This window comes from Lycorma delicatula, chromosome 1 (assembly GCF_047948215.1).
Source record: "Lycorma delicatula isolate Av1 chromosome 1, ASM4794821v1, whole genome shotgun sequence".
NCBI lineage: Eukaryota > Metazoa > Arthropoda > Insecta > Hemiptera > Fulgoridae > Lycorma > Lycorma delicatula.
This window is the reverse complement of record NC_134455.1, coordinates 345,369,503-345,386,502: the sequence shown is the minus strand read 5'-3', so window position 1 is coordinate 345,386,502 and position 17,000 is coordinate 345,369,503. Positions and strand designations below refer to the sequence as shown.

The 17,000-nt window shown below is 30.1% G+C and overlaps 1 protein-coding gene across 3 annotated transcripts in view; it reads left to right on the top strand.

Moving 5' to 3' along the window:
• The window catches only part of Grip75 (gamma-tubulin complex component 4), a 73,656-nt gene extending 59,566 nt beyond the window's left edge, over positions 1-14,090 (top strand). For all 3 annotated transcript variants that reach the window (XM_075382423.1, XM_075382421.1, XM_075382420.1), the window contains exons 12-14: positions 6,007-6,214; positions 9,533-9,601; positions 13,601-14,090. In XM_075382423.1, coding sequence (XP_075238538.1) covers positions 6,007-6,214; positions 9,533-9,601; positions 13,601-13,849 — 526 coding nt within the window. In that variant the 3' untranslated portion in view covers positions 13,850-14,090. The remainder of the gene's footprint in view (positions 1-6,006; positions 6,215-9,532; positions 9,602-13,600) is intronic.
• The last annotated feature ends 2,910 nt before the right edge of the window (positions 14,091-17,000 follow it).

Here is a 17,000-nt window from a genome sequence, read left to right as displayed (position 1 = left end):
ACATTTAGCCATGCTTACTGCTCTATCTGTAAAACTAAGCCATACTAATATTCTTGGGGTAAATTAGTGCTTTCTTATGGTTTTTTATCCAAGAAATTTAATAAGAAGTTGTTTCAGACCTCCGTCTCATTTAGGTTATAGGCAAAACAGGGTATAATTCGAGAACGTTTTGTCGGAAAATACTCTTTTTTAGTTTTGGAATAAAACAATTTTGTTAATTTACCAGCAAACAAATAAAAATTTCATGTTAAATTTGTAGAGATTTTTAATTCTGAAAAAATTATGTTAAATAACGTCTATTAAAATTAAACTCAAATTTGAAAAGTTCAACTTTGATTAGAAACAGCACACAAACTGGATCAAAAAAGTGAAATGATTTTAAACAGGACAATTTTCATCAATGTTTGAACAACATAATGTAAATGAAAACAAATAAAAGACTTATCAATAACAGAAAAAATGAATAAAAAGTAGGTTTTAAAAAATAAAAATTACATATGTTTTATTTTTATTTTTTTCTAAAAATTATTAAATATCATATTGGTTACTTGATAAAGCTGCAAACATTTCTTCAAAGAGTTGCTAAATGCCTTTCTATTCAATGCATAGTTCAGCTCAGTGAATCCACGCTATCCTGGCACATCAAATAGCATCATTATTATTTCTACTAGTAGCTCCAGCTTCTATTATAGGATTTCTAAATTCTTCTTGTGTGCCAATTCGAACAGAATAGACTAATTCCTTCATTGAACCCCAAAGGAAAACGTTTGCTGTCATGAGATCAGATCAAGATGGCCATTTTACTGGTCCATTTTGGCCAATCTACTGCTTACTAAATGTAGTATTTAAATGATTCATCACATCACGACAGTAGTGAGCAGATGCGCCATCATTGAAAAACCGTACCTGCACTCTATCTACAAAAGTGAAATATCTTCCAAGAGTTCAATCACATTTATTTCCAAAAATGCAAGTACTCCTCTCCATTGAGCCTTGACAGTAAGAAAAAGGGTGTATGAGATTATCACCAAGAAGACCATACCACAGATTAAACGAAAAAGTTTGTTGGAAATGACTTGTAGCAGTCTCATAGGGATTTTCTTCAACCAAAGTGTGAGTGTTTTGTTAATTTATAATGCCATTTCTTGTAAAACAGAATTCATTAGTGCATTCAATTGTGCTCCCATAACATTTATCAAACACTTGATTGTGAAACATAAAAGCGATGTGACAACCTTCTAGTGCTTGAGGTGGGAGATACTTGTACTGCATTCAATACTGCTTTTTCAGCATTGGTATTCTCACAAAATGTTCATGACCAGCATTAAATCCCTGTGGTTTAAGCATACCTGCTTCTTGATCTCACCTCTTCAAAGCCTCAAATTTTTTACGATCTGGATAATTTTTCCAGTAGTCATGCACAGTAACCACTCCATTTTTATTTACTTTACCATAAATTAACATTTCCATCAATTCTTAAAATGAAAACAAATTTGTTGTTCAATCAGTCATCCATTGTGAATGACTGATTGAACAATAACTGCACAAACACCACACCAATGAATATTTATTTAAATGCTAGACACTAAATTTAATTTGTGGTCAGCTGTTGTTGCCAACCTATGAAAAAAAAAGAAAATTTTAATATGTTTTAGAAGGATGTCTTTCAAATTTATTTTTAACCTTTATATGTAAATTGTTCTGTTGGTTGTTAAATTGTATCACTTTTACAAACTGGTGTGAGTTTTGTTTCTAATTAAATTGAACTTCTCAAATTTGTGTTAAATTTTAATAAAGGTTATTTACATCAGTTTTCTAGAGTTGACTACTAATCTGTATTTATTTATTGATAAATTAGCAAAGTTATTTTATTCCAAACCTAAAATTGTGTTTTACCCAGCCTTTCTTAAAACCTAAGTAAGATAGAATTCTGGGGCCACTTTTATTCAATTTCTTAGATCAAAAACCATGAGGAAGTACTAAATTTACCCCTCAATTTGTACCCCAAGAATTTCACAGAGGGAGCAGAAAGTAGAGCTATATGTTGCTAACAAATTTTTTCTGACCTATATTGATTTTCAAAAATATTTTCCAAAAAATCCGTCCACATGCTTTACTTTTTGTTGTCAATCGCCTTCATCTTCCTCTCCACAATATGTGTCACTTGTTTGGTAGTTTACCATTTTTATTATGCCATTATCAGCAATTTCTTCTTTGTCATTAGAATCTATATCTAGCAATCAAATTGTTATCTGTAAATTACCTTCACAACAGTTACATCAGTCTCTTTAGAAAAAAATAATTTTTTCATAATTTTTCTAAAGTTTAAATTTTAATTTTATACTGAGGTTTCACTATCCAATAAAGAGCATATTTTACTTTAATATTTTTTTTTTCAAATTTGCTGTAGTTGATTCATTGTTCAGAACTTACATAAACATTTATCATGTCTAGATCTGAACTGCTGCAGTGACCCATTGGTTCATAAACTGAATAATATTAGTAACATTTGGTGACAGAAATATTGTTTTAATGTCACCACAATGATTTAAAAAATTGTAATTTAATTTAATTATTATTCCCAATGAGTACATTGCAATCTGTTCAACTAGCGAACAATAAACAATCCCCCCCTCCCAGTAGCCCAATGAAATGGAGATATGTATTACACGTAAATGTGATGTAGTCTTCTACAGACTCAGGCTGACCATTCCTAAGATGTGTATTTAATTTGAACCCCAACCGCTAAACTACTCCAATATCTACTAATAGTGGATTTGAATCTACTATTAAAATCTGTATAAAAGTAACTTTAATTAAATTTAATTAATGATGACATTATTTAAAAAATTGTGATTACAGAGCAATTATTTCGTTGACATTTCTAAATTCCATATTGTGGTCCCATTCTTACACGCAATACTAATTCCACAGCAGTGTCAGAATAATTCTACTCAAAGATTTGAACTTTCACTCTTATAAAATAATGGTGGTGCAAGATTTTAGTGACATGAAAATACGAAATGGGTGGCATTTTGTGCAAATTTTAATTTGTTTAACAATGAAATGGTCCTGCTAATGTGTAAAGCATGTTTTTATTTATCAGGACAATAAAGAAACTTAAGTTTTGTTACTGGTCTGATGCGAATCCTAAGTGGCTTCATATGCATCCTCTTCCCAGTGCATGTTTAATTGTTTTTTGTACTCTTGACGTTTTGGAATCATAGGCCCATATTTTTTCAAAGAGGAAGGGCACATGATGACAGTCAGTTTTGACTGATACACCATGATGTTTACAAGATTTCCTTGCTCCTGAACTACTTCATCGTGGGCTCAACTTTAATATGGGTTCTAGCAGGATGGAACGACAACCCAACTGTCAGACCATCCATGATAGTGGCTCCAAGATGTTTTCAGGCTGTATGATTTCTAAAAGAAAAGTTCCAGCATGGCCAGCATGACATTCTCCAGACCTACTGATATATAAATATTTCTCTGGTGATACCTAAAGTCTAAAATGTTCATTAGTAGACTTAATAACATAACAAACACAAAGCCTCCACGCAAGAAGAAATCAGCCATCCAGACAACATTAAAAAATATGCAGAATTTTTAAATTACCCAGGCTGTATAAGTCTAATTGTCACAATTTTTTTTTGTATTGGTACACTTGTCCCTAACATATATTTATATTGGTAGCCATATTGGGTACTTAGTTTATTGTTGGTTGTCGGAAAGGTTACATGTGTCTTGTGTATAGTGGCGATTTTTAACTTGTGGAAAAAATGAAACAAATAATTTGCATTAAATTTTGCTTTAAGAATGGAATAAAGTGCACCACCACATTGGAAATGTTGAATGTTGCTTTTGGTGATTCTTCTATGAATAAAACAAGTGTTTACAAATAGTACAAACAGTTCCAAGTGGGCCCTGAAGACATTAAAGATGATGAGCGCCCTGGACATCCCAGCATATCAATAACCAATGACATTGAAAAAGTGAAGGAAACTATTACGTACAATCACTGAATCACTATCGTAGAGTCAATAAGAATTACTACCTGGGAGTTCTGTGCCGTTTGCGTGAACCAATATGAAGAAAATATCCAAATTTGTGATGAAACAATTCATGGTAATTGAACCACTATAATGCACCTGCTCACACTTCACTACTTGTTTGTGAATTTTTGGCCAAAATCAACATTCTTATGATGCCTCAGCCTCTTTATTTGCCAGGCATGGCCTCCTGTGACTTCCTGTTCCCCAAGCCATGAAAGAAACCATGAAAGAAAACATTTTGCCAGCATTGAAGAGATAAAGAGTATCAAGAAGCTAAACGCCATACTGGAAATCGCATTCCAGAGGTGCTTCACAGATTGGAAAAAGCGCTGGCACAAATGTATTATATCAGAAAAGGAGTACTTTAAAGGTGACAAAATCAATATTGATAAAGATTTTTTTTGAGAAAAACTAAAGTTCAGTGTATTTTTTTATCAAACCTCGTCTAGAATATGGTACAGGACATTTGTCTAATACATTATTATACCAATGAATGGCATTATATTTGCTCTGATTACGTATTTAAACATACTTACATAATGACATTTGTATATTTTTTATTTAATTTTTTAAATCATCAGGTTCTGGTGACTATTCACCTGGATTAAATTATGTACCTTTATTAAATGAGTTGAGCATATTAGTTAAGAAAAGGAAAGTAAACCCACAGCCCATATATTTACATATGTGAATACAATACCCTTTCCTACAGAAATGTTTGTTTTTTAAAATACCCTTGTTGACACCAATTTAATAAGTGAAAAAAAAATAATTTAAAAATTTTCCTATTTAATAGATGAGCCAGTAAGTAAAACATGAGTTTACAATGAACACACATTCTACATCACTCCATCGATCCTTATCATAATGGTAACAGTTCAGCAACCCCAGATATATGTAGAGACATACATACAAACTGCATTCTTGTCAGCATCATAAAAAAATATTTCCCATTTCTTTTGATTCACTCTGTGTAAACCTGTGATCTTAGTAACAAACTTTTTCACTTAAAATCTGTAAGTGCTTCTTGTTATATCTATTCGTGGAATAATTATAATGATCTCTTTATTTTTCAAAATTTTTTTATGTTGTACAGTATTTATGCTGTGCAGTTATGTTTATTATGAAATGAGCCACCAAGTCGCCTGTTCTTAAACATACTTGCATCCGAGCTAAAACTTGTTTACATGACGTTATCTTTTAGAGATTAAAAGCCATAAAGAATATCATTTCTGCTTTTTTTATTACAGTAATCTGTGTTTGTAATATTGTTCTATATATTTTGCAATTTTAAAGAAAATATTATATTTAATTTATTATGGATCAATATTTTCACATAATATTTAATTATTTCTGTGTAATACTTTTAATCTTTTTCTTATATTGTAAGGATCGTGTTTCCTCAAAATTAGTAATGATAGCAATTAAACTTTTATAAGGTTTATAAACTGTTGTAACAGATTGTTAGTGTCTCAGGCATCTATCATAATTGTTCTCGGTTTGAACCTTAGTAATGCTTTCACTCTTTGTAGCCTACAAATCTTCTATGCCTTATTCTGAATCACAAGTTGTAAGATTACTTGATAAATTAAGCATTTAAATAAAATACAAGCAAATATATACATATTAAAAAAAAATAATTGTGAAATGGGATTATGAAAAGTTATTACCATTTTGGATTGCTCTCACTATGTACTAATGTTTCTTATATGAATGTACACTGCTAGCAGTACAACTGTAATACTAACCGAAAGAAAATTTATTCACCCCCCACGGCACAGACCCACCCTAGTCACATGGTTCAGTATAGCTGCCAAATAGTAATAACATTATAATGCAACTGCGAATGAATACTTTGAAAAAAATTATATGCAATTTTAAATTTTGTATTGGTACAAAAATAATTAATTTCATATAATTTTATTTTAATTTTTGTCTTTTTTCATAGGTTAATTGATGGTGGCTGGCAATTAAGAAATAATTTGATGTTCTTAGTGGAGAATTTGCAGTGTTACCTACAGTGGGATGTCGTAGAGAGTGAACACACTTTACTAATGAATGAACTTAAACGGACTCAAGACTTTGAAAAAATTCGTCATTTGCATCATCGATTTTTATATGATGTACTCAGTCAAGCTTTTCTTATTCCAAATGATGTAAGAGTATTTTTAATACTCTTAAGAGATTAATTTTTAAGAAAATAATCCCTAAGTGATGATAATAAGTTGAAAAAAATAATTTTTTATAATTGTTTAAAAATACAAAAATACAGCCTTAATTCTAAATAAACAAAGTTGTATTTTTCTAGGAAGAAGTAAAAGCTAATTTTTTTTTGTAAAAAATACTAAAGAGTTAGTGCTATAAAAAATGAAAATCTTTACATTTTAAATACAATGGGTGGTTAATCAGCTGATTTCAAAGTTGAGAGTTACAGTTACTTTTATACGAATTTGAATACTAGATTGTGGATACCAGTGTCCTTTGGTAGTTGGGTTTCAATTAACCACACATCTCAGGAATGGTCAACCTGAGACTGTACAAAACTACACTTCACTTACATTCATACATTTCATCCTCTGAAGCAATACCTTATTCCAGAGGCTAAAAAGAAAAAAAAGACGTAATGTAAGAGATGAATTTAAATTAAAAAATTTTTTTTTGTTACTATAGACCATTGGAGTGAGATGGGGAAACCCGTTTTTAGTGGTTTGAAGGCCTATCAATGTAAAAAATACACATGGAAAGATCCCAGTAACTCCTTTTCTGAAGTAAGATATAGCAAAAAAAATATGTCATTTTTTAAGAAGGGTGAATATTAAATAAAAGCTTTTGATCATTTTTGATCTTGATAAAACATCTTCAATTTTTGTTAGAAACATTTTTTTGTAAAGTACCCCATTAAAAATTTGAAATTTTATTTCGGCCAAAATATCCTCACCTGTTTTTTCATTTTTCAAAAATTATTATTCTCCCTCCCTTCCCCCTCAAGTTAGTATCTCTCTACCAAGTTTGAAGAAAATGGGTCACTGGGGTCCAGAGTTATAAGACCAAATACTGGCCACAATAAGGCACAATACTTAAGAAGACCAATTTTTTAGATTTATTGATATGTATACCTTCCCACTAGCATACAACATATATCACTACAGCCAGGAAAGTAATAAAAATAAAAAAATTACATTTTTTATTTGACTGTTGCAAATTTCTATGCTATTAAATGGTCGCTAAATAGTTTTGATAAAGTTTAATTTAATAGAAAATTTTTATACGCTTTGATATCTAGGGAGTTAAAGCTTGTATTTTAAAGAAGTTGTAGATTCTCTTAACCCCAAACAAATTTAATTAATGAATTTTTCAACTATGGAATATTCTGTAGTTGCATTTACACTTCTGTTCTTAGTCCCCTCCTTAAGAAAGGTTTGGTCATTAATTTACAAAATATAGGCCAGTTTCGTTAGTTTACATATTTTCTAAAGTGTTTTAAAAAGTTTAAAAAAATTAATTTTTTACTTCTCTTTAAAAGCTTATTAACAAATTTTCTACACAGTTTAAGAAAAAATAATCTACTGCCACAGCCATTTCCCAGATTTTTGAAAATATTTAAAAATCTGTAGTTAAATTTTCATTTTTTGTGATCTCAGTAAAGAATTCAATTTAGTTACTTTCTACATTATCAATTAATGAAAAAACATGGTAGCAATGATATCAGAGGAGCTGCTTAAATCGATTAGTCATTCCTTATCAACTGTAAACTAGTAGTTGAAATTTCATCTACTGATAAGAACACACGTGTAAAATTTAAATCCTCACTTCAAGCGCCTTAGAGAAGTGTTCTCGATTTCTTCTTTTTTACTGTTCATTAATAATTTGTCCCAAAAAGATGTTGAACTGTTCATTATAACCCTTTTTGCAAACAACACAATTGTATTTGTATCTGAATAAAATTGTTTAAAAGAAATTGTATTATAGCCTATAGTGCCTCAAAAAATTATTTACTCGTTGGATTGTTACTATCTAACATTAAATATGGATTAAAACCATTGGCATTGTGCTTCTGAGGTAGACATAACATTGCTGATTGTAAGGATAGAATTCTCATTAATGATAATGATAGTATTTTTGTTGCCACAGAGAGAAATTTCTAAATGGTTTATCAGATGACAAAGTTCTCTGGGATGATTCTGTTGATTTTGTTTACGATAAAATTAAGTCATTCTGTTTTACTCAGAAGTACTTTAATAAAATGCCAAACTTGTAATCTTTATTAATTATTTATTATGCTACATGTATTCTCATATAAAGTAATATCATCTTTTGAGGCTCCCTCAAAAAAGGTAAAAATGAGTTTTTAAGATACAAAAATTGCATGTCAGAGCATTATCTACAGATGCCCGTGAGTATGAACTGTATAACCTTTCTTTCTTTTTCCTGTTTAGCCTCCAGGAATTACCGCTCAGGTATTACTTCAGAGGATGATATGTATGAGTGTAAATGAAGTGAAGTCTTGTATAGTCTCAGTTCGACCATTCCTGAGATGTGTGGTTAATTGAAACACAACCACCAAAGAACACCAGTATCCACAATCTAGTAGTATTCAAATCCATATAAAAATAACTGCCTTTACAAGGACTTTAACACTGGAACTCTGGACTTCCAAATCAGCTGATTTGGGAAGACGCGTTCACCACTAGACCAACTCGTTGGGTTGTACTGCGTGACCTATATTTATAAAATTAAACGTGTTACTTTATCCTTGTGTTTATATTTATGAATAAGGAATCTTTACTGAAAAGAATGTCTACTTATTCTTTTTTAAAGTACAATTAAAAGATTTTATTTACAGAAACCGTATTACTTGGTCAATGAATTTTTAAATAATACTAATTATAAACACCAACAAAAAAAAAATCATTAACCATATCCTGTTCAATATATACATTTACATATTCTCAAAACAATCTTTAATAGCGGCTTCTGGATTGTGATTTATTTTGTAGTAATTTATTTATTTTTAATGTATTTACTTTAACATTATTTCTTGTGTTAGTATTAACATTTTTATTTTATGATCGGAATAAAGTTTTATTTATTTATATTTTATTTTACCATTTCAATAATTTTGTTATAATTTAAAAAATTCATATGAACAATATATTAAAAACTTATTTTCTGAAATTTTAGAATTTTTGAAACTTCTGTTAACTTTTTTATTTCCTTAGGTACCTATATATTGTTTGTTTCTTGTTTTTGTAAAAATGAGTGTACATAGCATTGCATCTACTAATTAATATTAAAATATGTTACTGAAAGTTAATTTTATTATGGATACCTTCTACTATGAATTTTTATAATAAAGAATTAAGGTAAAACCTGAACAGTGTCTAGGTTTTGTAAATTGATCATTTCCAGGTATGGTAATATTTCATTTATTTATTTTTTTTTTTTTTAATGTATACATTTTGTTTTTTTTATAGGCAAAATTTGATCAGAGTACAGGATTACTTCTATCTTCTGTAACTAGTCAGACCACAAAACCGCATAAGGTAAATAAAATTTTGTCTTAATGTTCACATGTAATCTTTCAGTTGTTAAAGTCTGTAGCATTATGATTTTCAAATAAACATGTATCATCTGTGTAATAGAATTCATCTCATCATTAGTTAACAGACTATGTAAAAGTGAAAGGAACCATTTACTTGAAACTTTTTACCCACATCACAAATTTAATAAAAAAAAGTGCACCTTGCTATTTATTTTCAGTCTTTTTATCAAAATGAATAAAAAACCTCTATGAAAAAATGATGAACTTCCATTTATTTTTCTTTGGCTGGATTTTGCATTTTTTATAAAGAGAAATTTTTATCTCAAAATTGGATTGAGATATAATTATAATATTTGGCATATGTGCTTACACCAACTTTCTCTTGTAAGTAAAAAATTATATTGTAAACGTATTCAAGATCATCAAACCAGTCAAATGACTGAAGACAAAAAAAATAATTCAAGATGGCAACCACATCAATTTAAAAAAAATTTTAATCTCTATAATCGTTAGATCTATTCTTTTAAATGGTCCAAATTTCTTATTTGAACGCAGAACACTCATGTCTTTACACAAACCACAAATGAAAAAATACTATAAAGTAATATCTGGAGACCATGGAGATCAGACTGTTTACCAGTCCTTGGTAAGGAAATTTTTAAATTGGTTAAACCTACATGAATATGACAAAATGTGGAGGAGCTCCATCCAACTGAAGAATAAAATTTTCCAGTATTTGGAACACTGCATATTTTTCTAATATATCTAAGAAGTAGGTATCCAGTTAAAGGTTTTTTCAACAAAAAAGGCTGACAACACAGTTGTTTCTGATATACAGCTTACACATACAACTTAATTTAAAATATTTATCATTTTATTTAAATATAATATTTTTTTGTTTATTTAATTCAATGATTCTAACAAAAGCACATGCTCATACCGTATTTAATTTGGGCGGGTATGGCGGTACTAGCAGCAATGGTTGTAACTAAGTAAACTAATGTAATTTCACAACTTGCATAGAACAAATTTCATTTAATTCTACCGCTCATCTCAGATGTCACAACATAGCAGTAATTTGGAACATTTTTTGAGGTGAAGGTACGATTTTGCAAAATCTTTTTTTGCAGATATTGTGATTTTTTTAATTGTTAACAAATGTGCCTAAGAAAAATATGACCTAATTATGCAAAATCTTGAGATACTGAAGGTAACCTTGCTCTACAGACTCTTTCCCTTGACTTCTTAAGTTGAAAATTAAATGGTACTAATGCCCCATGCATAAAAGTAATCTGACCAAGTGTGGTCAAAATCAGTCCCGTAGTTCTGGAGATATGAGGTGATTTAGAGGCCAACACCAAACACATGCATATCCAAAACATTTCCAACTGGTTTTTTGGGTTCCATTGGTGTCAAAACATTAAGATCCAGTGAAAACCGTGTATGCCCAAATTAGACCGATTGCAATACTTTCCCTTCTAGAGCTATAGCAATATCTATACAGGAAAGTAAAAGAACTGATAACTCTTGACTCGCATCTGATTTTGCCCACACCGTAACTTTTGACTTTTGGGACAACCCAAAAATCAGGATTGCATTGATGTTCCATATTACATGTAGAGGTTCAGTATCATGTATTTAATCAAACCTAACTTATCCATAATGTCTATAGCGAATTCAAACAGTTTAATTTTGTCTTGTGGATAAATTTTATGTAACATCTTAATTTTGTAACTGACAAAGTGTAATCATTTTTTAAACATTGTAAAAAATTCTTTATAGAACACTTTCACACTGATTTTTTTTAAGCTAACAAATAACTTTTTCATACACCTTTAATGGTCTCATCAGAGACCACTGAATGGTCATCAATGAAGCTACCCCATCCTGGAAGTAGCTGCTTCAGTAGACTGCCCATTTCTCAGAGTCCTTAGTTCTATCGGTGAATTTTATTGTTCGGTAGTGGTTTTTCATTGAATACGTGGCAGGATTCATATAACAAGTGTAAGTGACATAATTTTAGGGAACCACAAAACACATTGAACCTTCCTCTATACCATATTCATCCTGACTAATGAGCTTCATGGAATTATTGACCTTGTAACATGACAGACATCCACTGGTACAAGTTCTTGTTTATTTATTGAAAACATGAACAGATTCTCTTCATTTTTAAGTTTCCCACTGTTATTTTATTGACACACTGTTTATAAATTACAAGTAGATATAATCATATAGACTAAGTGCTGTATGAAGTTCACCGGAGTGTAAACTTCCTAGCATTTACATAATTAATTAGATAAGCAGGTCATTTGTTTAAAAAGTAGTTTCTTTAAAAAAAAAAAAAATATTGTTGATTTGCATTTATTTATCTATTCATTGGTACACTACAGAACAAATCCACTTACAGTGTACCTGTACATGTACAATCATACATCTAATTTATAACAAAATTACTAGAATTATCATCTTATGTAAATCTGTGAACAAAAGTTTTTCTTCAAGCAATACTATTACAACATAAAAATTAAATTTTTGTCATAAATAATAATGGTGAATTCATGTACTGTAAAGTATGAGCATTAGGCATATTGAAGATTTGCCTAGAGCACACTTTAATAGCAGGAACGTATAATTTTATTTTATTTACTAGCCAAGAATTATCCACAAATCCATTAATGATTCTAAGTAAATATATTTAACCTTCTTACTTTTTCCTGTTTAACCTCTGATAATTACCTTTTAGGTAATACTTCAGAGGATGATATGTATGAGTGTAAATGAAATGTAGTCTTGTATAGTCTCAGTTCGACCATTCCTGAGATGTGTGGTTAATTGAAACCCAACCACCAAAGAACACCGGTATCCATGATCTAGTATTCAAAACCATATAAAGTAACTGCTTTTTCCAGGATTTCAACCTTAGAACTCTCGACTTCAAAATCAGCTGATTTACAATGACGAGTTTATCATTTGACCAATCCGGTGGGTAGTTATTAGATGACTGAAAATAATCACCAGATGTTTGAGTATATACTTCAGATGAGAAAATTGTATAGTGTACAGTTTCTGGTAATTTTATAGAGGGGCCAATATTTTTTCGACCTGACTGTCAATATAGAAGTGTACCGTGAAGTTTTTGAAGAATTTATGCTCAGTTAACAGAAAAGTTATGAAAAAGAGTACAGCTTCTTCTAACAATACGGAGCAACATGTCACTGTTCAAACAATTTACTATCATGTACTCATGTGGCTTTTAGAGAAAAACAAACTCAGCAGAGGTTGTTCCATCTCCACATTATCCAAATTTGTCTAGTTGTGATTTTTTTTCTTTTGGGGCTATTTGAAGGATAGAGTTTATGATTCAACTGAAGTCGAACAATAAAACAAGAAATTAATGGCATTGACAAAAATTTTTTGCGTCAGGCAACTCGATATGTTTACTCAAGCACAAAAGTACATCGCTGTGTAGGGCGCTCACTGCACACATCTTTGTAAAAATATGGTAAATATGTAAACTTTTGCTAATGTAAATATAGAATTTAAATTATGTTTTCATTTCATTCATAAAGGTTACATGTCACAGTTATGTTTAGTCAGAAGCGGTTCAATTTTAATTTGCTCACCCAGTAATTTGATTTTACCTTTATTAGGTATAAAAATTAACCCAAAGCCCTTTTTAATTAACTTGACACCTAACTATTTAAAGTAAAAAGAAAAGTTGAAGAAATAACTTTATCAATTCTAAATAATATTATATCTCCAAATAAATTTTCTGCCATGGATTTCATACTTTTGCTTCCACTTATTAATGCTCACTAAACTGACACAGCAGACCTCTTTAGTTTATCATTTTTACTATTTATGTTTGTATTATTATTAAAAAATAAGATTTTTTTTATTGTTTACAATGAACAATATTAAAATCATTTGCAATTTATATAAATTGCAAGTTTTATTTCAGTTGTTCATATTAATAGTTTGTTTATTTCTATTTCAGGCGAATGTGTTTCTGTGCCATATTCTTGATTTAAGTGAAGCATTTTGTCAACTTGTTACCAGAAGTGATAATGTAAATATTAGTGATGAACTTGAAACTATGTCAGAAAAATTAAGCCATTGTGTAACAGTATTAGTAAGATTAATAACTAATCTTCGTGATCAAATATCTGGAGTTCATTTATCAAAATTATTATTACGTTTGGATTACAATCATTATTTTAGCCGAAATCATGCTACTACTATATAAGCCATGGCAATAACTTAAAAATTGTTATAATGTGTAACTGTAAATTTTTTGTATGATGTGAATTTTTATTTTTTATGTTTCTCTTAATTTATGTTTTGTCTAAATTGTTCACATTTATTGATTAATATAACAGTAATTAATACATTCTATGTAAATATAATCACAATTTTATAAAATATATTTATTTTTGTTATTGGTGAATAAAAACCTATTTATAAATAAATAAGAAATGATAGCTGAATTTCTAAACTTTCCCTGTAAGATATTGGATACCCAGAAAATTTGCCAATGTTTTTATTGGGGGATTTTTTAAATTAATAACTATTGTAAGTAACTTAAATTATAAAATACACCCTATGGGACATTCAGTTGTCACATTTTAAATAGTAAACATCAAGGTGTACATTTGTTTACATCCTTAGTGTGGCTTAGCCAGAAATACAAGTTACTGTGCATCTTTATTGTACAATGAGTTCAAACTTTATTCAGATGCATCAAAGATCTATAGAAAAATTTGTATACCATTTGAAGAAGATGAAATAAAGGAAGAAACTTCTCAAAATTGGTTCCAGTTTGCTTCAGGCTATGAGAATTTTGAGGATATACTCCGACCTGGAAGACCATTTTCCTTAAGTGATGAGGATTTTAATGAAGATGAATTCAAAACTGACCTGTAGAAAACTTGTTAGTACATTTAATGGTAATGAAGAAAGTGTAACATCCTATCTTCATCACCCAGGAAAGAAATGGAAGCTATGTGAACAGGTGCCCCATAATTTGACACCTTACAACAAACTGCACACCTTGCATCTCGCCTTGTCAAAATCCTTCATTCAGCCAAATTTTAAATCTTGATGGAAAATGAATTGTGTCCTCAAATCAGTAGAAGTGTCGTTGATTCCCTTTACAAAATTCATCTTTCTGGAATGGTGTATCCCATTACCGCTTTAAGATTTATTTCTATTGTTATTCCTGGCTTAAGAAAGGTTTGGAATTTTATTTACAAAATTAAAGACCAATTTTAATGTTGTCTATATTTTGTAAAGTATTTGAAAAAATTATGAAAATTCATAAAATATAAATATTTTCAGATTGTAACAGGCCATCTGAAAATTAAAATAAATTTATTTATTGTAATTTTTTCAAGTTTTATGAAACAAAATTTGTTTGTTAGGTTAATAATCGTTATATTAAAAAAAAATCTAAAAACATGAAATTCATTCAGTTTTTTCTGGATTCCTATAAATATTTTTTATTATAAATACTATAAAATAAAATAAACAGAAGAAGAAAACTGGTGCATTTTGAGAAAATGAAGGCAATATGAAAGAGAAATGATATTGGCTCGGTCCCTAGCAGGCTACTTTGAAATAGAAAAAACGCATAAAAGACTCGAATCCTGGCTCTCTCAATTTTGACAACGCAGTGCTTATCACTTGGCTGCTGTCACTGCTCTGATATAGATATACAAATGAAATTTATATATAATAAATTTTCAAACTACTTGAAAATCTTTAAGTGGAGTTTAATTCTAAATGGAGCCAAGTTAGAAGCTGCCATTTTGGATTTAAAGTCTGGATTTTCTTCCTACCACTTTCTTATCAATAAACTTTGTTGTAAAACTGATCGCCTGCTCTTGTTATAGTGGATCTATTTTAGTCAGGACAGATTTAGTCTTATTGATTCGTACTATAATAGTACAGTGATTTATAGGCAAAAGATAAAAAGAAAGAAGTAGTGAAAATAATAGATTATCTAATAAAGTATATAAAAGATGATATTTTAATAGAAATGGGATCAGAATACTGTAATAAAAGAAAGTCAATAATGAAAGAAGTTTGGTGGTTATGGGCTGGGTCAAAGATATAAGAATTTTACACAACATATAAAAACTAGTGAATATTATACCTATTTAAAAATGAATATACATGTGTGAGACCAGGCATACAGGAAGGTATCAGATAAGATAGTTAGGCAGAGATATCAGAATCAAATTACAATACTCATAGCATATCCATTACAGATACTGAATTTGACTCCTGTTGAAGTCAGGCTGAAGTTTAAGAAATTAAATTAGAAAATGAGAACAGAGAGGATACAGACCGACTAAGAGGATTATTTTATAACCGTACAAGAATAAGAAAACATTTATAACAGTGAAAGACAAAGAAAGGTAAATTTTTACTTAGAGACAAAGACACAGTCCTTTTTCAAATTGTACACAGAAGAACCAATACTGAAATTGAAGGAACAATATTGAGAATGAAGAAAATAAGGAAGGAAAAAAATAAAGATTTGTTGATGATATTGTTCTTTTTACAGAAAAGGACAAAGAAGAAATATTGAAAGGTGTGAATTTATCAACTTCGAAGAAAACTGGTTCAGCTTTGAAAAAACCTAGGGGCATCTATTGTTTGTACGTACGCCAGAAAATATTGTTGCTGTGAAAGTGGTAAGAAGTCCTCATCATTTGGTGTGAAAAATTGCCTCGTCATTGGAGCTTGGACATCAGAGAGTGCAAAGAATACTGCATAACCTGAAATTTCATCCTTACAAGATTCAAATTATCCAAGAACTGAAACCTAATGATTGTGTATTGCATCTGTAATTTCTTGAAAAATTGTTGTCTAAAATTAATATGCTAACTAATTGAAAATCTTTAAATGTAGATGAAGTCCCTTTTCACTTAAGCAGGTATGTGAATAAGCAAAACTTCCGTAAAGTGGGAACAAACAAACCCTGCTCAGCTTCACCAGTGTCCGTTACACAGTGCTAAACTTACTGTATAGTGTGCAGTTTTGTGTCATGGAGTGATAAGCCCTTACTTCGTTAAATATGAAGGGAGCTCTCCTGTCACTGACATCTCAACATTATGTTGACATTTTGAGACATTTTTTGCTCGTAAGCTCCATTCTCTTCCAATTCTTAACCTTCAGGAAACCTGGTTTCAAGAGGATGAAGCCACTTCACATACTGCCCGACAGTGAAATATTTCTTTGGGGATCACATAATTTCAAGGACTGCTAACATCGCTTGGCTGCCCGTCTTCAGACCTCTCAGTCTGTAACTTTTTTTTTATGGGGACATCTGAAGATCATTGTGTACCAGACTAGACCAAGAAACTTTGTCCAGCCCAAAACACAGATTGAAG